At 38.4% G+C, this 17,635-nt stretch overlaps 4 protein-coding genes across 6 annotated transcripts in view; 2 read left to right on the top strand and 2 right to left on the bottom strand.

Moving 5' to 3' along the window:
- Positions 1–190: 190 nt before the first annotated feature.
- Positions 191–1,679, bottom strand: LOC108606003 (ras-associated and pleckstrin homology domains-containing protein 1). 2 transcript variants are annotated; one of them, XM_017995826.1, is made up of 3 exons: positions 1,559–1,679; positions 822–1,455; positions 191–768 (listed from the first exon to the last, which is right to left on the bottom strand). In XM_017995826.1, exons 2-3 carry the CDS (start codon positions 1,413–1,415, stop codon positions 382–384), a joined length of 981 nt encoding a protein of 326 aa, XP_017851315.1. In that variant the 5' UTR covers positions 1,416–1,455; positions 1,559–1,679; the 3' UTR covers positions 191–381. The 2 variants fall into 2 exon arrangements, with proteins under 2 accessions (XP_017851315.1, XP_017851316.1); XM_017995827.1 differs by having other exon boundaries at positions 534–716.
- A 347-nt stretch (positions 1,680–2,026) lies between these two features.
- LOC108605915 (BLOC-1-related complex subunit 5) lies at positions 2,027–3,450 on the top strand. The gene has a single exon (XM_017995731.1). The coding sequence runs from the start codon at positions 2,092–2,094 to the stop codon at positions 3,148–3,150; it is 1,059 nt and encodes a 352-aa protein (XP_017851220.1). The 5' UTR covers positions 2,027–2,091; the 3' UTR covers positions 3,151–3,450.
- Positions 3,451–3,862: 412 nt separating this feature from the next.
- Positions 3,863–5,789, bottom strand: LOC108605785 (AH receptor-interacting protein). The gene is made up of 3 exons (XM_017995588.1): positions 5,541–5,789; positions 5,270–5,446; positions 3,863–5,187 (listed from the first exon to the last, which is right to left on the bottom strand). The coding sequence occupies exons 1-3, from the start codon at positions 5,628–5,630 to the stop codon at positions 4,495–4,497; spliced, it is 960 nt and encodes a 319-aa protein (XP_017851077.1). The 5' UTR covers positions 5,631–5,789; the 3' UTR covers positions 3,863–4,494.
- Positions 5,790–9,246: 3,457 nt separating this feature from the next.
- Positions 9,247–17,635, top strand: part of LOC108606370 (integrin alpha-PS2) — a 29,673-nt gene continuing 21,284 nt past the window's right edge. Inside the window, exon 1 of one of the 2 annotated variants that reach the window (XM_017996419.2) lies at positions 9,247–9,704. In XM_017996419.2, coding sequence (XP_017851908.1) covers positions 9,514–9,704 — 191 coding nt within the window. In that variant the 5' untranslated portion in view covers positions 9,247–9,513. The remainder of the gene's footprint in view (positions 9,705–17,635) is intronic. The other variant, XM_017996420.2, reaches the window with a different exon arrangement.

Raw genomic sequence — 17,635 nt, 5'->3', positions numbered from 1 at the left:
TAATAAAAAAAAAACCAAATTAGTACACATAAGTTGTTTAAATATTTGTTTTAATTAACATCAGCTTACTAAATTTTTGTAAGTCTTAAAAATATTCGATTTTCAATAAGTTCAGCAGAACATCAAAACTTAAATTTAAAAAAAACACACTTTCCTTGTTGATTAGAGATTATTTTATTTCAAGTTTCTCAGACTTCGTATTTCATAGATATGTATATATGTTAATTAGTTAGTGTGTTAGTGTTTAATTCTGTTTGATATATTTAATACTTCCGTTAGTGTCCGGTGTAAAATGTTCTTCTGTGTTGCATGCCTAATAATTGGATGGCTTGGCGCCATCTAAAGCTAATACTTGTGATGTTTCCTTGAGATTTGTGAGTTTTAAGTGGTACGTGAAACCAGCAGGGGCGACACAATACCAAAGGATTGAGAAACGCGTCCTTGACGTCGATGGTGTCTGGACTTTTGCTGATTGCGAATAGGCATTGGCGTTAGCGTTGGCGACTTGGCATTCAACTGGAAACTGTTTGGTGCGACGCATGCGCCAGGAATGTCCAAATCGTTAGTGGCAGCCGAGTGAAAGGATTGCGGCATTGCAGTCATGAGCAAGGGCTCAGTCATATGGCTCCTCTTAGACTCGCTTGCAGCTGAAAAAGGAAATGCGGGCTTACAGACTCCCGCCCGACGCATTGGCTTACGCTTTGGTATAGCGCCCTCTGGACCGTAAGTGGGATTATATAGGCGTATGCCGTGGATAGCGGGCATTTCCTATGTTTAAAAGATCAATTTAGCGGTGCATAGGTCAATGCTGAAACACTTACCTCACTCATCGGATCGTAAAAGTCGTCATCAGAGTCATTATGCTCTGTGCCACATCCCATGCCCATATTAGAGCCGTACTCGGGTCCTGAAGGCGCCAAGTACTCCGTATTATACAAAGCGCCATTTATAAAGGTATGTCCTGCTGCTGCATTAAAATTTAAGGACACATTGTCATTACAACCGAATGGTGGCGGCGGTGGGGGTGGCGGGTAATCCGGCATCGGTGGTGGTGGTGGCGGTGGCGGCTGCGCATAGAAATGGTTAAACTGCATTTGAGCCTGCGGCGGCGATGGCTCGGTTTGCACATAAAGTGGCATTGTTGACGGATAGGTCGCCTGCGCCATAGGCATGGACGTGATGTTTCCAAAGCCTTGAAACGGTGGCAGCATCATTGGCATTATATTCATGTTAGCTTCTGGTGGGCTAAAGTGCATGGGCAGCGGTAGCGGCGACGGCACTGACGCCGGTAAAGTTGGAAATGGAAATTGCATTGACACGTTCTGCGCTTGCCCGTAAAGACAGTTAAGCGTCTCCAAATGAAGTGCATCAAGTGGATTTAAGTTAATATTGTTCGAATTCTGTGGTGCACTCATACTGGCGTTTTATTAAATGATTCAGCTTTTTGTTGGTTAGCTACAATCGTTTTACGGTAAATTGTTATTTTGAGGTTATTTTTCAAGTATGTACATACATGCAAGTGCAATTATCAGTTTAAAATCAATGCGAATGGACTTACGGCTGTGCAAAAAATTAGAAAAATTACAAACACGTGCGTTCGTTAGCAACACAACTGTACTTTTCGCCAGATAATCAGAAAAAGGAAGCTACTGCGACCGGAAGAGAACTGCCAGTTTCGATTAGAACTTATTGGCACCGATAATGTTTTTGTATCTTTCTAGTTCCGAATTTGATCTTAAGTCAATCGACGCCATAATTAAAAAATTTATGAGATTTGAAATTAGAAACACGAATACCTAAAAGATATAGTCTTAATTTGATGTCAAATTATTTTATTATTACAAATTAATACTAACGTATATGCAAAAGGAACTAATATTTTTAATTTATATTGCACTATCTTTTAATCACAAATATACACAGAAAATTAAATAATAATATTTAAAATAGACATTCAAATGGCAACCGCAATTTAACAGACATGCAAATTTGATGTATCGATACTAGCACTAATCGATAAGCTACTTATCGCTGTTGTTTTTTGTTTGTTTTGTCAGTGGGCACTGGGCACAGAAAATCAATAAGACAGAAATGGGAGCGGAGCACTCGCAGCAGCGTGTGGAGGCCGATGGCCATGAGATCTTCGAGAGGCGAGAGGCTGGAATCGGTGCTAATGCCATAAGCGATGGCAGCGCCATGGCACTGGCAGCAGCCGCTGCAGCGGCCACCAATAAACGACGTGTGCAACAGAGACAACAAGTTGGTGTTGGTGCGTCAGGAGTGAGTCCTGGTCAGTTTGTAGCTGGCACAGGGAACATGCCAGCGAGCATTGTGATTGCCAGCAAGCAGATTATTTCAGAGACTGCATCGCCCACAAGCTCGGAGCTAAGTCGTCCGCCCTCGCCACCACTGAGCGTATGCTCGGACTTGCCTTACGTATCCTACACGGACCGCCCCATTGGCGATTCGCCCAAGATACGCAGTCGACCTTCACACATGCTCCAGCAGAGCAGCGCCAGTCGCGCTGCAGCACGCAAATCACATCCCAGTGGCATAACCAGCAGCATTAAGCCAAAGCGCCCACAGTCAACAGCTTCCAGCCACAACATTGTCATTGTTAAGCCCGGTGCACGTGATGCTCTGGATGACATTGATCCGGACCTAACACGTTTGCGTAATATACCACAGTTCTTGCCAGTGTTGCGCGAATCCATTAGCTCGGCAACGTACACACGCGATGTGGAGATCTTGGAGCGCCTGCAGTCACAGCACTTACTCAACATATGCGGACGCATGCAAACACACCTGAATATTTGCGCCAGCCATGTGGCCAACGAACAGAATCATCTAGTGGAGCGCACCAAGGTGGTTAGCAACTCCATTACCACGCTCTTTGCCAGCTTTGTGGACATGCAGAAGACATATGCCTCGTATGCAGAGCACTTTGCCAAAATCCGTGCCGTCTCGCAGCAGCTCAGTCGCTGCAACGCGCTGCTGCATGAGAACATTGCCAGCCTGGAGGCTATTAACAATTTCCTGGACGATGATGATCGTTTAGAGCCATTTGTTTGGCGCACCGATGATAATAAGCTGCGCGGCGAAGCCGAGGGTGCCGCTGGTGGCAACAGCAATCGCCTGTGGCGCCTCTAAAACAAATCCGTTATTTTTAATACTATTATTAAGCATATTTATTGTGTATATATTAACAATACATGCTCATGTATATGCATGTATATATTTATTATATTTACTCCTTTAACATGTTGACATTGTTTCTAAGCCAACTATATTGAGATTTATTGCTGCCTGATCTCTGAAATTATAGTCTACATACATATATTCCAGTCGGAACTTAAAAATCCAATTATAAATGTAATGTCTGTAAATAAATGTTTAACAGCAGAGCATATGAATTAAGCGCGTCAAAATTGTAATTCAATTTAAATAATTAATTTATGCAAGAAAAATATCACTGTTAATATATAAAACTCAATTCCGGAATGAAAATAATTTAAAAAAATGTTGTCTACGTTATAGGGCAAAGTCTGCGGTGGGTGAAAAGTTGGTCGCATGCGATGTTGACCACGAATTTCTGTAATCACTCCCTATGAACAGTTCTAATCAACTTTAGTTAGAAGCAGTTGGTCGGTCAGACCAATCTTATCCAAAATGAATGCAAGTTTACAAATTGGAGGGAGTTATTGCACAACAGCGAAAAGTTTATTACACATTTAACATTTATAAAGAGCTTACACAACTAAGCACATATACACATATATATATATATATATTATATATAATTGTAAATTCATATTTAGTTACATACATACAATAAATACATACATATACATATATAGATATCAATATATTTATGGGGCTTTGCCCTAAGTTCTACACATTTATACTATATTCTTTTTGGCATAATTAACCAGAAGATTCAGCTGATAGACTTGCAGCAAGCACTTGATAGTACTGTAGACATAACTACAGTAAGCGCTTGGTTTTGTTTAGCGAGTGTTAACTGTGCTGTGTCCATCTTAAAATTAAATTTCTTTAATTTAATTTAATAATAGTTAAAACTATTGCATTTGAATTCGCTCCAAAAGGGCAGCTTTTTGTTGGAATTCATTTGCGTATATCAAGCGTTCAACAAACATCTATATAATATTACATACATTTATAATATAATTTCCATTATATTTAGATTCTTGGACGCCATTGTCTGCGTGCTGCTCGCTGTCGGCGATTGCGACGGCGAGCCTTTCGTTTATATCGTCGATAAGCATCGCACGCTGTGCGATAGAGAGCCCAGCAGCAGAGCATCTGATTGAGGAAGAGGCAAATGACGATGAAGCCTTTGGAGCAGAGATCGGTAACTATAAAGAAAATGCTGCCCTTTAACCAAATAAGAAACGAGTTGGCTAACTGTTAACGATCCCCATAACTACTCCAATAGACCAATAGCACGAGCAGAACATTGGCACAACTTATATTCTAGAAGAGCTTCTGCATATGAATGCGGTCCTGCACGTTGCGTTCATGCTGCTGCTCCTCAATAGATTTCAATTCGCGAGTGACAGTCGCCTTGAGAGTGGTGTCCAAGGCTAAAGCATCAAGAAAATCACGACGTGCCTGGGCAGGATTCCAGGCGCCAGCGTGGGCCTTAGCGCGACGGAACAATGCCTTAACATTGCGTGGCTCTAAATTCAACACCTCGTTGCAGTGCTCGATGACAGCATAGAAGTCGCCAGCAATAAGACGACACTGGGCAAAGTTGAGCAACAACGGTACCTTAATGCTTGCCAGCTCGATCCATTCTGCATCATGCGGCTTCTCCTTCAGCATTAGCTGCTCTACCATGCCTACAGCTTCGCGATAGCAGGTCTCTGCTTCGGTATACTCCTGGTCCTTGTAGTGACGATTACCGCGTTCGCGAAGCGTATGAGTAGCAATCATTTTTTCATCATCGGACATTTGCCAGCGCTCTTTCTCATATTCCTCGGGTAGCTCAATGGAGAAAAGCTCAAGTGTAAACTCGAGGTCCCCAGGCTTTTGCAAAAGTTCGTCCAAGTCAGCATATCCAATGCCTTCATTTTGTAAAGTCATTCCACAGCAGTGGCGACGCTCCTCCGATTTTTTTCCTATATCGCGCAGAGTCTTGGATATAAAAGGATACTGAGAGCAAAGCTGAAAAAATTATATTTATTTATTAATATAATATTATTATTTACTTTATATCTTAGTTTTTCATCATTAAAAATTTCCTTACAGATTTGTGCACAGTAAATTTGGCCACCTCGTTGAGAGACATTTTCTGCACAATTGCCTCCCACACCTCGAGCTTAAATTTTTTGCCCAGGACGAGCTCCATGGGCTTGTCCATTACTCGACTATCGTCAATCACACGTACGTCATTGGCCCGTCGTGTTTGAAAATGAAACTTTACCTGGAATCGCATAAGTGTGTTAGTTGCGGTTTTTGCAGCCCCGGATCTTGCAGTGGCCTTGGCCTGATTTTATACTGCACAACTGTTGCCTTACCCTAGTGCCTGGCTTGAGCTCAATATATTTGTTGCCTGGATTTACAACTTGTTTGCGGATTAAATTCATTTCGTTGTTTACTTTGTCCATTTCTAATACTTTACTTATGTTTTACTTCCTACGCTGTGCAAACTTGCAAATTTTTTTATGTATAATTAATACTTGAAAGCTTATTTGTTGGTAAATAAATATTTTATGAACCTTTTGTCTTCACTGCTGCACTGCAATTGCAATATTTGTGTGGGCAGCAATGCTGCCAGAAGTTCATAGGTTACGATAACTAAAAGAACTATCGGAAAGTGCATCCATCGATATTTTTACAAGCCCTTGATAGTCATCGATGTATCGTAAACAAAATCATATGTGTATTTTAAGTTTTAAGAATTCAAATATATAAGTTAGAATTATAAGTAATACAAAACAATGAAAAATGTAAAAAATAAATATTTTAATTATTTTTGAGGTACACTATTATAATGTGTCTTCATAATTTTTATTTACTTTGTTAAAGACAAAATATTAACTTAAGAATTTAGCACATATATAACATTTTTGATAAACAAAATAAACTCTTTGTTTCGCTTTATTGAACATGACTATTACAGCATTCAAATATTTCACACTAAAACTATCGTTATTTTGGGGCTGCCAACTTTGGCAACTCGATAGTTCAATCGATACCTAGACTGCTTGCATGGCCAGTGCTGCCAACGGCGCTGTTAATGCAGTTCAGCTCGTCACTTCCAAAGTTGGCGGCAAAGGTATCGTACGTGTGCCTTACGTGCGTGTGTCGTATAAACAATAATTTTTTTTTGAATTTCTGATGTAAACAAACAGTTTTAAATTCAATAAAACGGTAAATTACAAGTTTTACAAAAAACAAATACATTGAAGTGGATTTCAATTTATTTTCTAAAATGAGGCGACAATTGTAAAGAAATAAAAAGCTCAAAAGCAAAATTTTTTTTTTTTTTGGAAACTGCCAAAACTAAATGCGAATTTAATAGTGCCTAATTGCAAGTTTTAATATTTTTTTGTGTGCGTGTGTGTAAGTGCAAGTGTTAAACTATTAAAACTGATGTCAATTGAATGACACTACAATTATTACATTAATAACAATTGCGCTCAATGCAGTTCAATTGTTATAACAAATACTAAAATTGCATACAAATGAACTTATTTATTGAAAGCCACGCCGTGACATGAAATGCAACAGATGTGTGCAAATAATTTAAATATTACTGCTGTTGTAAACAAACACAACTTGAGAGAATTTACTTATTGCTTTTATTTAAAACCATTTTTGAATAATATGATCTCATCTGACTTCAAATGCAAAGCAAAAAGTTGGCGTTAATTGTTGTGATAATTTTATGCATACAACGCTGCGTATGCGCAATAGTTGTTAACAAATGTTTGTTTTGTATAAAAGACATGCAAAGTTTGAACTTTAAACATACATATAGTAGTTAATCATCTACGACAAATTGAACATTGCTAACAACTTTTGCCTAAGCAGACCACCTGAGCTCATTTAGTTCTCGTGTGGGCGTTTTGCTCTCCATAGTATTAATATTAAACTATACATATGTATATGCATATTTTATACAAAATGACACATCAACAGATATATTTCTTCTGTGTGTTTCCTTAAAACAAATCTTTTGCTAACGTAAATTACATTCAAAAAATATTTGTTGGGGCGGCCAACCCACACACAAACAAACATAGAAAACATCAAAAAACGGAGAGGGAGCGAAAGAGAGCAGAAGAGCGCGCGCGCAAAAAAAAAAACAAAAAATCGGCCAATCTGTTAGTGAGTTAATAAAAAAAAAAACTTTTGGCTCTTTGCCTTTAAGCACGAGCGCAAAGCTTTACGATCTTTTTGACTTGGTCTCGATCTCGCTCTCGCTCTCGCTTGCGCTCTTGCTTGCCTCTTGCCTCTGTTGATTGAGTAGGCGAAGCTGCTGTGGTGTGCCTTGAGTTTGCGTGAGCGTAGGCCAAAAGATACAGAGATACATTGAGACATATCTAATAGATATGTATGCTGTCTGTCCGTCCGTCTATACGAATATGTGTGTGTGTGTGTACAATTGGCCATGTTAGCTAAGGTTTTTTTTTTGTGTTCTTTGCGGCTGCCTCAGTGTAAATTGTTTTCTTACCTGCCACTGTCGCGTTTCGCTTCAAAATCATTTTCGAAAAAAGTTCATTTATAAATAAGAAAAACGCGACACGGCGCATGCGGCGCGTTCGATTTTTTTTCTGTTGTTTTTTTTTGACGTAATGCAAAAAGTTTTACTTTTTAATTGAAACTATTTTTCAAGTGCCGAGCATTAACCTTCACACATACATATGCATATACATATACATATATGGGCAGACATGTGTATTGATTTTTGATCTACAATATATGCGCTATATGAGCTTGTTGGCTCAGCTGTTTGACTAATTTCTGTATGCCCAATAATTTGATTGCAGAAGCTGCTTAAGTTTTAAAATAGTCGCGCTGACTAATGCAGCATCTACCAGATATATATGTATATATAGATATATATTTACCTACGCACACATCGCGTGTGCACATGTGTGTGTGTGTGTGTGTTTTCTATATGTATCTTGACGCATCCGTATCTTTTGGGATCAGCGCGGTGTTCTAACATCTGGCCCTCAGTTTTGTGCTCAACTCTCGCACGTTCTCTCTCACGAAAGCATTTATTTTTAGACTTGGCGATCACTTTTAATATTGACTCTGTGTATCACATATGTATATACACACATATATATATATACATATGTACAACTAAATTTGTCTATAGCAAAGTTTGTGCACTTTTGCTAAACCAAAACAAAAAACATTTACCAACGAAAGTTGTTGCAATTTATTCGCCGCCTAACGGTATTTTTCAAAAGCATGCTGTGCAGCATATTAAATGAACACATACATACATATATGTATATGTATATATGTGCGCTTGATCGCTTGATCGTTGACCATATGGCGTATTCAGCACAAAACTTTATATGTTAGAAATAAAAAACTGCGGCTCTCAATGAATAGCAAACATCAATGAGTTTCATTTGGCGCCCACATACGTATTCATGCCAATTTAAAACAAATTTAGTTTCTTAACACCAACGCCAACGCCTACACACACACACACACACACACATGCGTATTTACATATTAATGCAATTTTGTTGTAGTGGCTGTGGCTGTGACTGTGACTGTGGTTTGTGCATTGGCTAAAGGGCACTGCTAATATTGTCATTTGATTTCGCCAACCTGTTCGCCTTCTCTGTCTGTCTCTCTGTCTAGCTGTTACGTCAGCAGCAGCAGCAGCCGCTGAGAGCGATGAGCAGCGCTCGCTCTCTTGCTCTTTGGACAGCCAAGAATTTTAAAGCTAAGCACATAAATAAACAAGACATGAAAAACAGCGACAAACAACAAAATGCCAAAAAAACGAATGTGTTGCTACAAAAATCAACAGATAAAACTTGATTTTTTCTAAATTGTGTGTGTTCGTCGTTGTTCTTGCCATTGACGCTTTTTAATTTCGCTGCGTTAAAGTATTTTTTTTTTCCAATTTTTGTTTTTGTGTGTTTCATATCGGCCAAGGTTGCCGCAAGCGCAGACTTGAGATCATAAAAGAAATATTAACAATCATTTCATTTACAATGATGAAACACGCAAAAGCACGTGCAAAATTTGCTACTTTGATATGGCCGGCAGACATTCGGAGAACCTAATGCGTCACCTCAAGCGCAAACATTCATCGACCTATGCCGAGGTAATGCTCGAGAAGCAGCGACGCCGATCGACAATACAACAACAAAAAGAACAGAGCAAAAATGCAATAAAGTGCCTCAAAATCATAACAATAAGAAAAGCTCTGTGCAAACGACTCATAAAAACGAAAGATAACAACAATTTGACAAAACCAACGAAGCCGAAGAGAAGCCAAAGAGCCGCATCATGATCAGCAGTCGTAGTAGTTACGCGCTGCTGCTGCTGCTCATGATGATGAGTCTGCAATGCAGCCGAGATGCGAACGCCTACAACATCGATCTGCCCAGCTATGTTCGACACCGGCATACCCCCAACTCCATGTTTGGCTTCAGCATAGCGATACACAAGGCCCGCAACAACAATCCCAGCTTTACCTCGTAAGTACAACTGCTCCAGCGAATGCACTTGATATGCCCAGTTCTAAGTTTACATTAGCAGCTAAAAGTTTATATACATATGTATGTACATTTGAAAGCATAAATTAGCATAAATATGTCATAATTTGTTTGGCTTTCAGTACGGGTTGGCCAAGTTTTTTTTCATTATGTGGGTGACAACTTGGAAATAAGCACACAGTGTTACTTCGCTAAAGCATACCAAGCGTTGATTGAAGTGCTCAGCCAGACAAGTTAAAAAATTATTATTCTCACGATTTCGAAAAAATTTTCTTTAGCTATAAGGTGCCTATTCCATTGGGCATTGTCTCACTTTTCGTACATTTATGATACAGATACTTAATAATATAGTTGACTTTTAGCATATGATAATATATATATTTATATATATTTTGAATTCGATAAGCTAAGCTATAAAAATATTTCGCAAGAATTATTGTTAATGTTTATAATTAATTTCGAAGTATTAAGCTCGAAGTGAAATTGAATTTTGTACTGAAAACGTTAAGTGAAGTTGAGTGTTCGACTTTTCGAACACGAAAATTTGTTCGATAGCGAATTTGAGTTCCCTTGGGACGAATTGCCCTAGAAATGTAACTTGATAACTTGATTTATTTTCAAGCAGCTTAAAATAATAAGCTAAGAACTTGAATATTTTTGGTTTCTCTTATTCGAGTTGCTTTATACATATATCTTTATCTAGAACTGCACAATAGTTACTGCTTTGTATATAACTGCAGCTTTCAATAGTTAAAATTATTATAACATAAATATGTTTATTTTGACTACAAAAAACTCGAACGTGCGCAGCCTAAACAATTTACTGAACATATTTCTAAATGTAAATTGAGCGTACGACCTTCTGACACACCAAATATGGAAATGCCTCTCAGAAGTGACAGTGACATATGCATATATAGACAAACACACACACACACACATGCATATGTTATATATATAGTAATGAAGTGCGCAGACGCAGCAGCTACAATCAGTTCATAAACTGCATATCTTTAGCTACTCCTCGCCCCTCGCTCCATGCTCTGATACTTAAATTTTTTCTTTTTGACTGTTTGTCTGCATTTTCCGGTTGCAGCGAAATCTGCAGCGTCTCGCACGCGTTTTGTGATAAGCGCCAAGCTGCGTTATGTATTTATTTTTTTCTTTCCTATTATCAGTGGGAGAGCTCCCGCAGTGCTCTTGAATAATGCTGTCAAGTATTTTATCTTAATTTTATGTGAATCATATTTTATTGTAACTTTAAAATATCAAAGAGTTTGTCTTCGCCCAAAGCTTTTCCCCTAGTCGTTGCTTTTGATCTTAAATAGAGCATCCTATCAGTTTTTTTTTTTGGTGTCTTATGTCAACAGCGCAGAACGCCCAAATGCCATTAATTTCAATCAGAGCTCGGGGAGGTGCAAAGGCCTGCAGGCCCCAATAAAAATTTATGGTCGACAGCGTGTCCTATTGCACTATATTCAGCATATAGATAACACTACTATATATAGTATAGCGAGGGAAGCTGTGTGTTCCAATTTAGCTTTGAACCGCAACACATAATTATCCAAATGCTGCGCTGACCCTTGATAAATGTATGGATGGGAATTGGGATTGGGTTGGGAATGGGTATAGCGCATGTTGCTTAAGCTCTCCACTTCCTTGTATAAGTGCACTGAGAAAAACCACATTTTATAGCTTAGCAAAAATATTATTTAAGCAATCATTTTTAATTTCAAACTCTCTGCTCTTGCTTTACTTACAATATGTTTAAAAATATGTTGTAATAATTATAAAAAATTATAGAGAATGACAATAATTAACATTTGCATAATTTTCAAATAAAAATGTTTAATATAAGCTTAATGCTTTAGCTTTATGGCAAATTTAATTATTTATTAAAATTAATTACAATAATAAAACTTTAGAGAAAATATGTCCATGTCGATTATGTTACAATAAGTTGAATTATTTCATCTCAATCTTTTGCTAATTTACTTGGAATTTAGCACACTAAGCAATTTTAACTTAGAACAAAATATGTTGCATGGAATTTTTGTTAGTAATAAAAAATTATTTGGAAAAAATTATAATCACGCAATCTGCGCATATTTTCAATAGCGAACATAACAAATGAATTGTTGTTTTTGTAAATGTCACAGTTTATAAATAATAATGAAATATAATTTTGGCTGTATGTAAATATGCAATTACTTTTAATTATAAGATAATTTAACTATTTCTCGCTATGTACACTGTCTGTCTAGCAGATCAGCTCGATCATGTTGTAGTATGTTGGGCTATTTCTCACATGCATAGACTATAGTACTATTCGCATAGACCGATAGCCTATTGAACTTTGCGAGTTCGTCAAAGGTGAATGCTATGAATGCTAGGCGCAGAGCTTCGCTAAGCGTGTTAATCAAGCGTTGCTTCATTGACAGAGAGAGGGAGAGAGAGAGAGAGAGGTAGAGAGGGCTGGGCTGGGGTGGGCTGCAGACAATTTTAACTGTTCGCACGTTCACTTGCCGCAAAGAAAGAAGTTCGAGAGGCTGTGCTGCTGCTGCTGCGATTGCAAGCCAAAGATAGTGATAGACTAGGCTGAGAAAAATGCTTACACACACACACATGCATGCATGTATGTGTATAGTGCCAACTGATAAACCAGACAATGGATTTTTTCTTTAAGTTACAAAATTATCAACGCTTAAGTACGTGAAGTTGTGCTGATTAAAGCTAAAAGCGTATACAGATTTATTAAATATTTTAAATATAATTATAACCAATTACTTATTACGATAAGTTCTGCTTTTTTTTTCGATTGTTAAGACTAAAACGTGCAGCTGAGTCATAAAATTCAATCTCTGGCATAACAGAGCAACAGACTCACACACACACACACACAGCTACACAAATACATCTACACGGTTGCACTATTTAAATGCAGCGTTAAAAGGTTTACTATTCAATAAACAAATGGGAGATAAACAGAGATCACAGTGCACAAACGCAAGCGCTGACAAAAGCACATTTACGTTTGTGCATATGTGTGCGTGTCTGTGTGTGTGTGTGCACAGGCCTTCAAGCTTTCAACTAAAAGACATATAGACATGCTGCCTTGTCTGTTTGTTATATAGTGTTGCCTGCTCTGTCTCAGGTTGTGCTCTATAGACAGACTGAAAAAAAAAAAAACGACAAATAAACATTGCCTTAGATATTCAGAAGATTTCACACTTGCACTTGCCAGTATGCGCACCAGCAAAGTAAACTTCACATCTTCTTCTATGCTGCATTATTTTATGTGCTTAACATTTAATTCTTAATCTTTTTTTTTCTTTTAGTTTCGTAATATTTTTCAAAAAATATTTATAAATTCGCTAATTCAAACAAACATTGAAATTCTACTCTAATATTGCTGAATTCTTACTCCAAAATTAAATTTCATGGAAAAGTTCAGCTGCATTCTCAAGTCTTCTCAATCTTTACAGACTTTACAGAGCTCTAAGTAGCTTGATGATTAAGCAATATTTGAGTTGAACTTTGTATTTACGGCATACAATCTCCATATACATATAGAGTGAGTCTTAATGCGCTCCCAGCAAAGCAATTAAGATATTGTTATGGTTGCACATATTTTAGCTACGACTGTTGGCTGTAAATATTGTTGCTGTTAATTGTTTCGGAGACTGTTTTTATTTTTTTGTTAGCTTGTCTACTTAATAATTAACACATTGTTGTATGTTTGCGTTGCGTACCCTACAGTATTGGTGAAAAGCGTGTTCACCAACGTTAGGCACTGTAGAATTGCAGCTTAAGTAATCAACTGTATGAATTGGTGAATTCATTGGTGAAAAGCGAGTTCACCAACGTAAGGTATTGTTAAATAAAACTAATTAAACATACGAATTGCAAAATGAGGTACAAAGCAGACGTATGTTGGTGAATTCATTGGTGAAAAGCGAGCTCACCAACTCAGGGTATTGTAGAATTCGTTCTCAAACTAATTCAACATACGAATTGCAAAATGAGATACAGAGCAGATGCATGTTGGTGAATTCATTGGTGATTGGTAATGAATGCACCAACTTATTGATTTCCAAGTTGGTGAGCGGTAACTAGTGAGCCGTACTGGAGGGTATACGCATATATAGACACCCACACATTTGTACAGAGCGTGTGATGCTGTTAAATGCGCTAAGAGCTTAAAATTACCTGGCTCTGACTCCATTTGCTGCTTTACAATGGGCATAAACAACTATAACAAAAGCGAGCGTTGACAGTGAGGCTGAGAGAGAGACTACGTGTGGCTAGTGGAGTGGGGGGTGTATTGGTGGCACAGCTTTGTCTGTAACTAGTTGTGGTTATTGTTAATAAGGCGAAACCATTGGCCAATGTGGTTTGCCCTGAAAAGTTTGTTGCCGGCAATTAATACTCACATATCTAGCAGCTTATGTACTGATGTACGTATGTATGCATGTGTGTGTGTGTGTGTGGATGACACAGTTAACGCTTATGCGTGCGCTATTTACGATCAAGTGCTTTTGGCCACAAGGATGGTCAAAGCCATCCGTTTCACCCAATTGGCCAAATAAGTCATCATCAGCAGCTGTGGCAGCAACAACAACAATGCGACACCGTTAGATATAGACAACAGGTGCGCAGGTGAGCCAACCACACAGGTTTCCTTATTTATACGACTTGCCGCATAGCAAGTGCCTCATTCAGTCTGCGCACTCAACTCATTAGCCTGGCCTCGTTTATCGCACGATTCGCACCAGTTTGCCAGCCCAAAATTAGAAGTGGGCTAGTGAACTACATCAAGACCTGCAAGAGCTGCAAGCTAATAAAAAGTAAAGTACATCTTTATTTAAAGTTTATAATTTATACAAGCTAACAAATGTTTTCGATTTCGAAAAGTCAGTGAAAGCGAAATTGCTACTGAGAATCGTTTGGCGCTGATTGCAAAATTTTTGACTTAGCTTGGATACCAATGGGAATTCTATGCAAGCTGCGTGATGTAATGCTAATGATGTAGACCGTATACTTGATGTACAAATGATTCTCTGTTAAGTAGCAAAATTTGATATGGCAGCTGGTGTAGCCACTGATGTTTGCTTGATGTACATATACTTAGCTTTTTTGATTTGCAAATTAAATCAAGAGGGATATAGAATTGATGTACAATTGATGTTGACAACACCAACAACAACCAAACAACATCAACAAAAGCACCAAGAACAACACCAACAACAACAACACAAACAACAATGATACCAACAACACCAACAGCACTAGCAACAACACCTACAACAACAACACCAACAACAAACCTACTACAACAACATTACTACAACAACACTACAACAACAACATTAATACTACTACAACATCCACAACAGCAACTGCATCTTGCCTTATATCTGTTTGGATCTCCCTAGATCTTGTTGTGTTCTAATAAAGCACTCGCCAAATACTTGTAGTATCCACAAACAGCTGCCACTGTGGTGTGTGTGTGTGTCGGTTCAGCGCTTTGTTGTGGTTATGAAATTGCAAACGGCAGTGCCAGACAGTCGGGGCACAACAGCAACATTAGCAGCAGCAGCAGCAACAACAGCAGCAACAGCAGCAGGCAATAGACAACAGTAGACAGTAGACAATGACATGTAATTGATTTCAAATATTTACTGTACTCGCTAAACACTTTGGCATTTGGCTGGCAGTTTGCCCAGTTTGCTGCTTGGCTGGCTACTCTGGCTGCTGCTGCTGCTGGCTGTGCCCATTTAATTGCCGCTTGATTGCGGAGTCGAGTGGCGGCGATCAAGATAAAGATCAATACCAAAATAAATATCGGATGTGGGCAGGCGACTGCGCTGCTGCTGCAACCCGCTGCATCGACCATATCCTATCTAAATGTTATTTGTAGGCAAAAGTGTCAATGTGTAAAAAAGGTGTTGGAAAAACACACACACACGCACGCGCTGGCCGCACACAAACACAAACAAAGGGTCCGGAGGCGTTTGTACATTCAGCGCCGGCGCGCTACGTTTTCCCATTGTCCAAACCGTCGAGGCGTTCAGCGCTCAGCGCTCAGCGTCACGTGTGTGAACAGTTACTTTTAGACCCTACTATAAAACCCTGAAGCGTGAGAGCTGAGAAATGAGGCGCACACATGTTTAGCGCCGAAACGCCCGCTCGCTGCGCCCCCTCGTTCAGTTGCCCGGGCTCACCAATCCTAAGTGCAATACGTTATTGTATTTTTCGAAATGACTTGGCGATTTTGTTAAATTAAATTTAGCCCTTTTTAGGGCTTGAGCAGTGACTGCGAAAAGTTAGTGCATAGCACAAAATCAGCTATTTATTCATATAAAAAGAATTTGGTTGCAAATAAAAAGATTTTGAGAAATGTTTGAAAATCAACAAGTTGGAAAAGAAGTGGTTAAAATTCAAATAACTAAAATTATTTTAGCTAAGTAACAGATACGAAATGTTTTTGTATAAATATATATTAAATACTTTTATTTAATTTAAACAATATATTAATTACAAAAAAGTAAAAGTAAATAATTTGTTAGAAATGTACAAAGTTAGCAATTGAAATAAAATAAATATAATTTTAAATGTACATATATCTTTCCTTTCACTTTTTTAAAAAATAAAATATTCTATATATACAACAAAAAGCAAATAAATAATTTTTTTTCAAATATTAATCTTAACATTTTTGTATGCATAGAAAAACAAAAGAATTGAAACTGCTTGTGTGTCTACAAATTAACATTAAAATAGATCAGCGCTTAAATAAATGTGCGCTGATTTGTTATGCGCATACAGTTAGCGCTCAGTGTGCACGTGTGGTAGATGCATTCATTCACTCACTCGCTCACTCATTCATTCATTCATGCGCATTTGCATGACAGCCGACAGAGCCGAGTGGACAGTCGTAGTCAAAGAGTCAGGGGCGCATTTGTAACGGCGCAGGAAGCATGCGCAGCTTCACACGCACCCACAACTCAGAGAGAGAAAGAGAGAGGCAGAGCGAGAGTGAGAGAGAGGGAGGCGTGGAGAGGAATTAGGCATTGTCTTGATGGGCAAGCGGCATTGCTGTTGCTCGTGCTATCCTGCGGAACGGATGTTGTGCATGTGTTGTTGCCTCTGACTTGACAGACTTACTCACACACACACACACAGAAGAGTCAGAGGTGCACACACACACACATACAGCAGTGAAGGGAAAGAGCATACATCGCTACATGCTCGTAAGTTTATTTTTAAACATTATTTTTATTGCTGGTTTTGGGTGTTGCATGCAACGCTGTTCTTGTTGCAATCGATCGCCTTGGCAATTTAAAATTCAATGCATGCCGCTGTGGCCAGAGCCAAAGGTTTGCTCTTTTCCATTCTTAATTTGTTTTTAAAACTATTTTCCTTTCGCTCTGCGGCTGCGTCGGCGGCGGCGTTTGCGTCTGCGCTTCCAGTTAAATTACATTTGCCTTATGGCTTCGTTTGAAAAAATTTCCCCCCGCCCCTTGCCCATTGCCATGTGTGCGGAAAATTGTTTTGAAAATTTCTACTCCGAGCCTGACTTTATTTTGCTGCTGACCTTCGTCTTTGTGCCCAAAATTTGTAATTGAGACATTGCTCAATTATTGTTTTTTTCTTTTTGAAAATAAAAGTAAACAATTGAAGTGAAACATGCTTTGTTATTTGGCGCCTACAATGCAATGTTTGTCTTTTTATTGTTTTTCAGTCTTCTATGGAGCACATGTGCTTGATTCTTATTCTGCTTGCTATTTTATTTGTATTTATTTTGATTGTGTTGCGCATTTTTAATTGAACAGCATTGATTTTGATTGAATTTGTTGTGCATGCTGCTCCATAATGCCCATTGTACATACATGTGTGTGTGTGTTTGTATG

The sequence above is a fragment of the Drosophila busckii genome, chromosome X (genome assembly GCF_011750605.1).
Source record: "Drosophila busckii strain San Diego stock center, stock number 13000-0081.31 chromosome X, ASM1175060v1, whole genome shotgun sequence".
Lineage (NCBI taxonomy): Eukaryota > Metazoa > Arthropoda > Insecta > Diptera > Drosophilidae > Drosophila > Drosophila busckii.
Note: the sequence above shows the minus strand (reverse complement) of the source record. Positions and strands in the feature narration are given on the sequence as shown.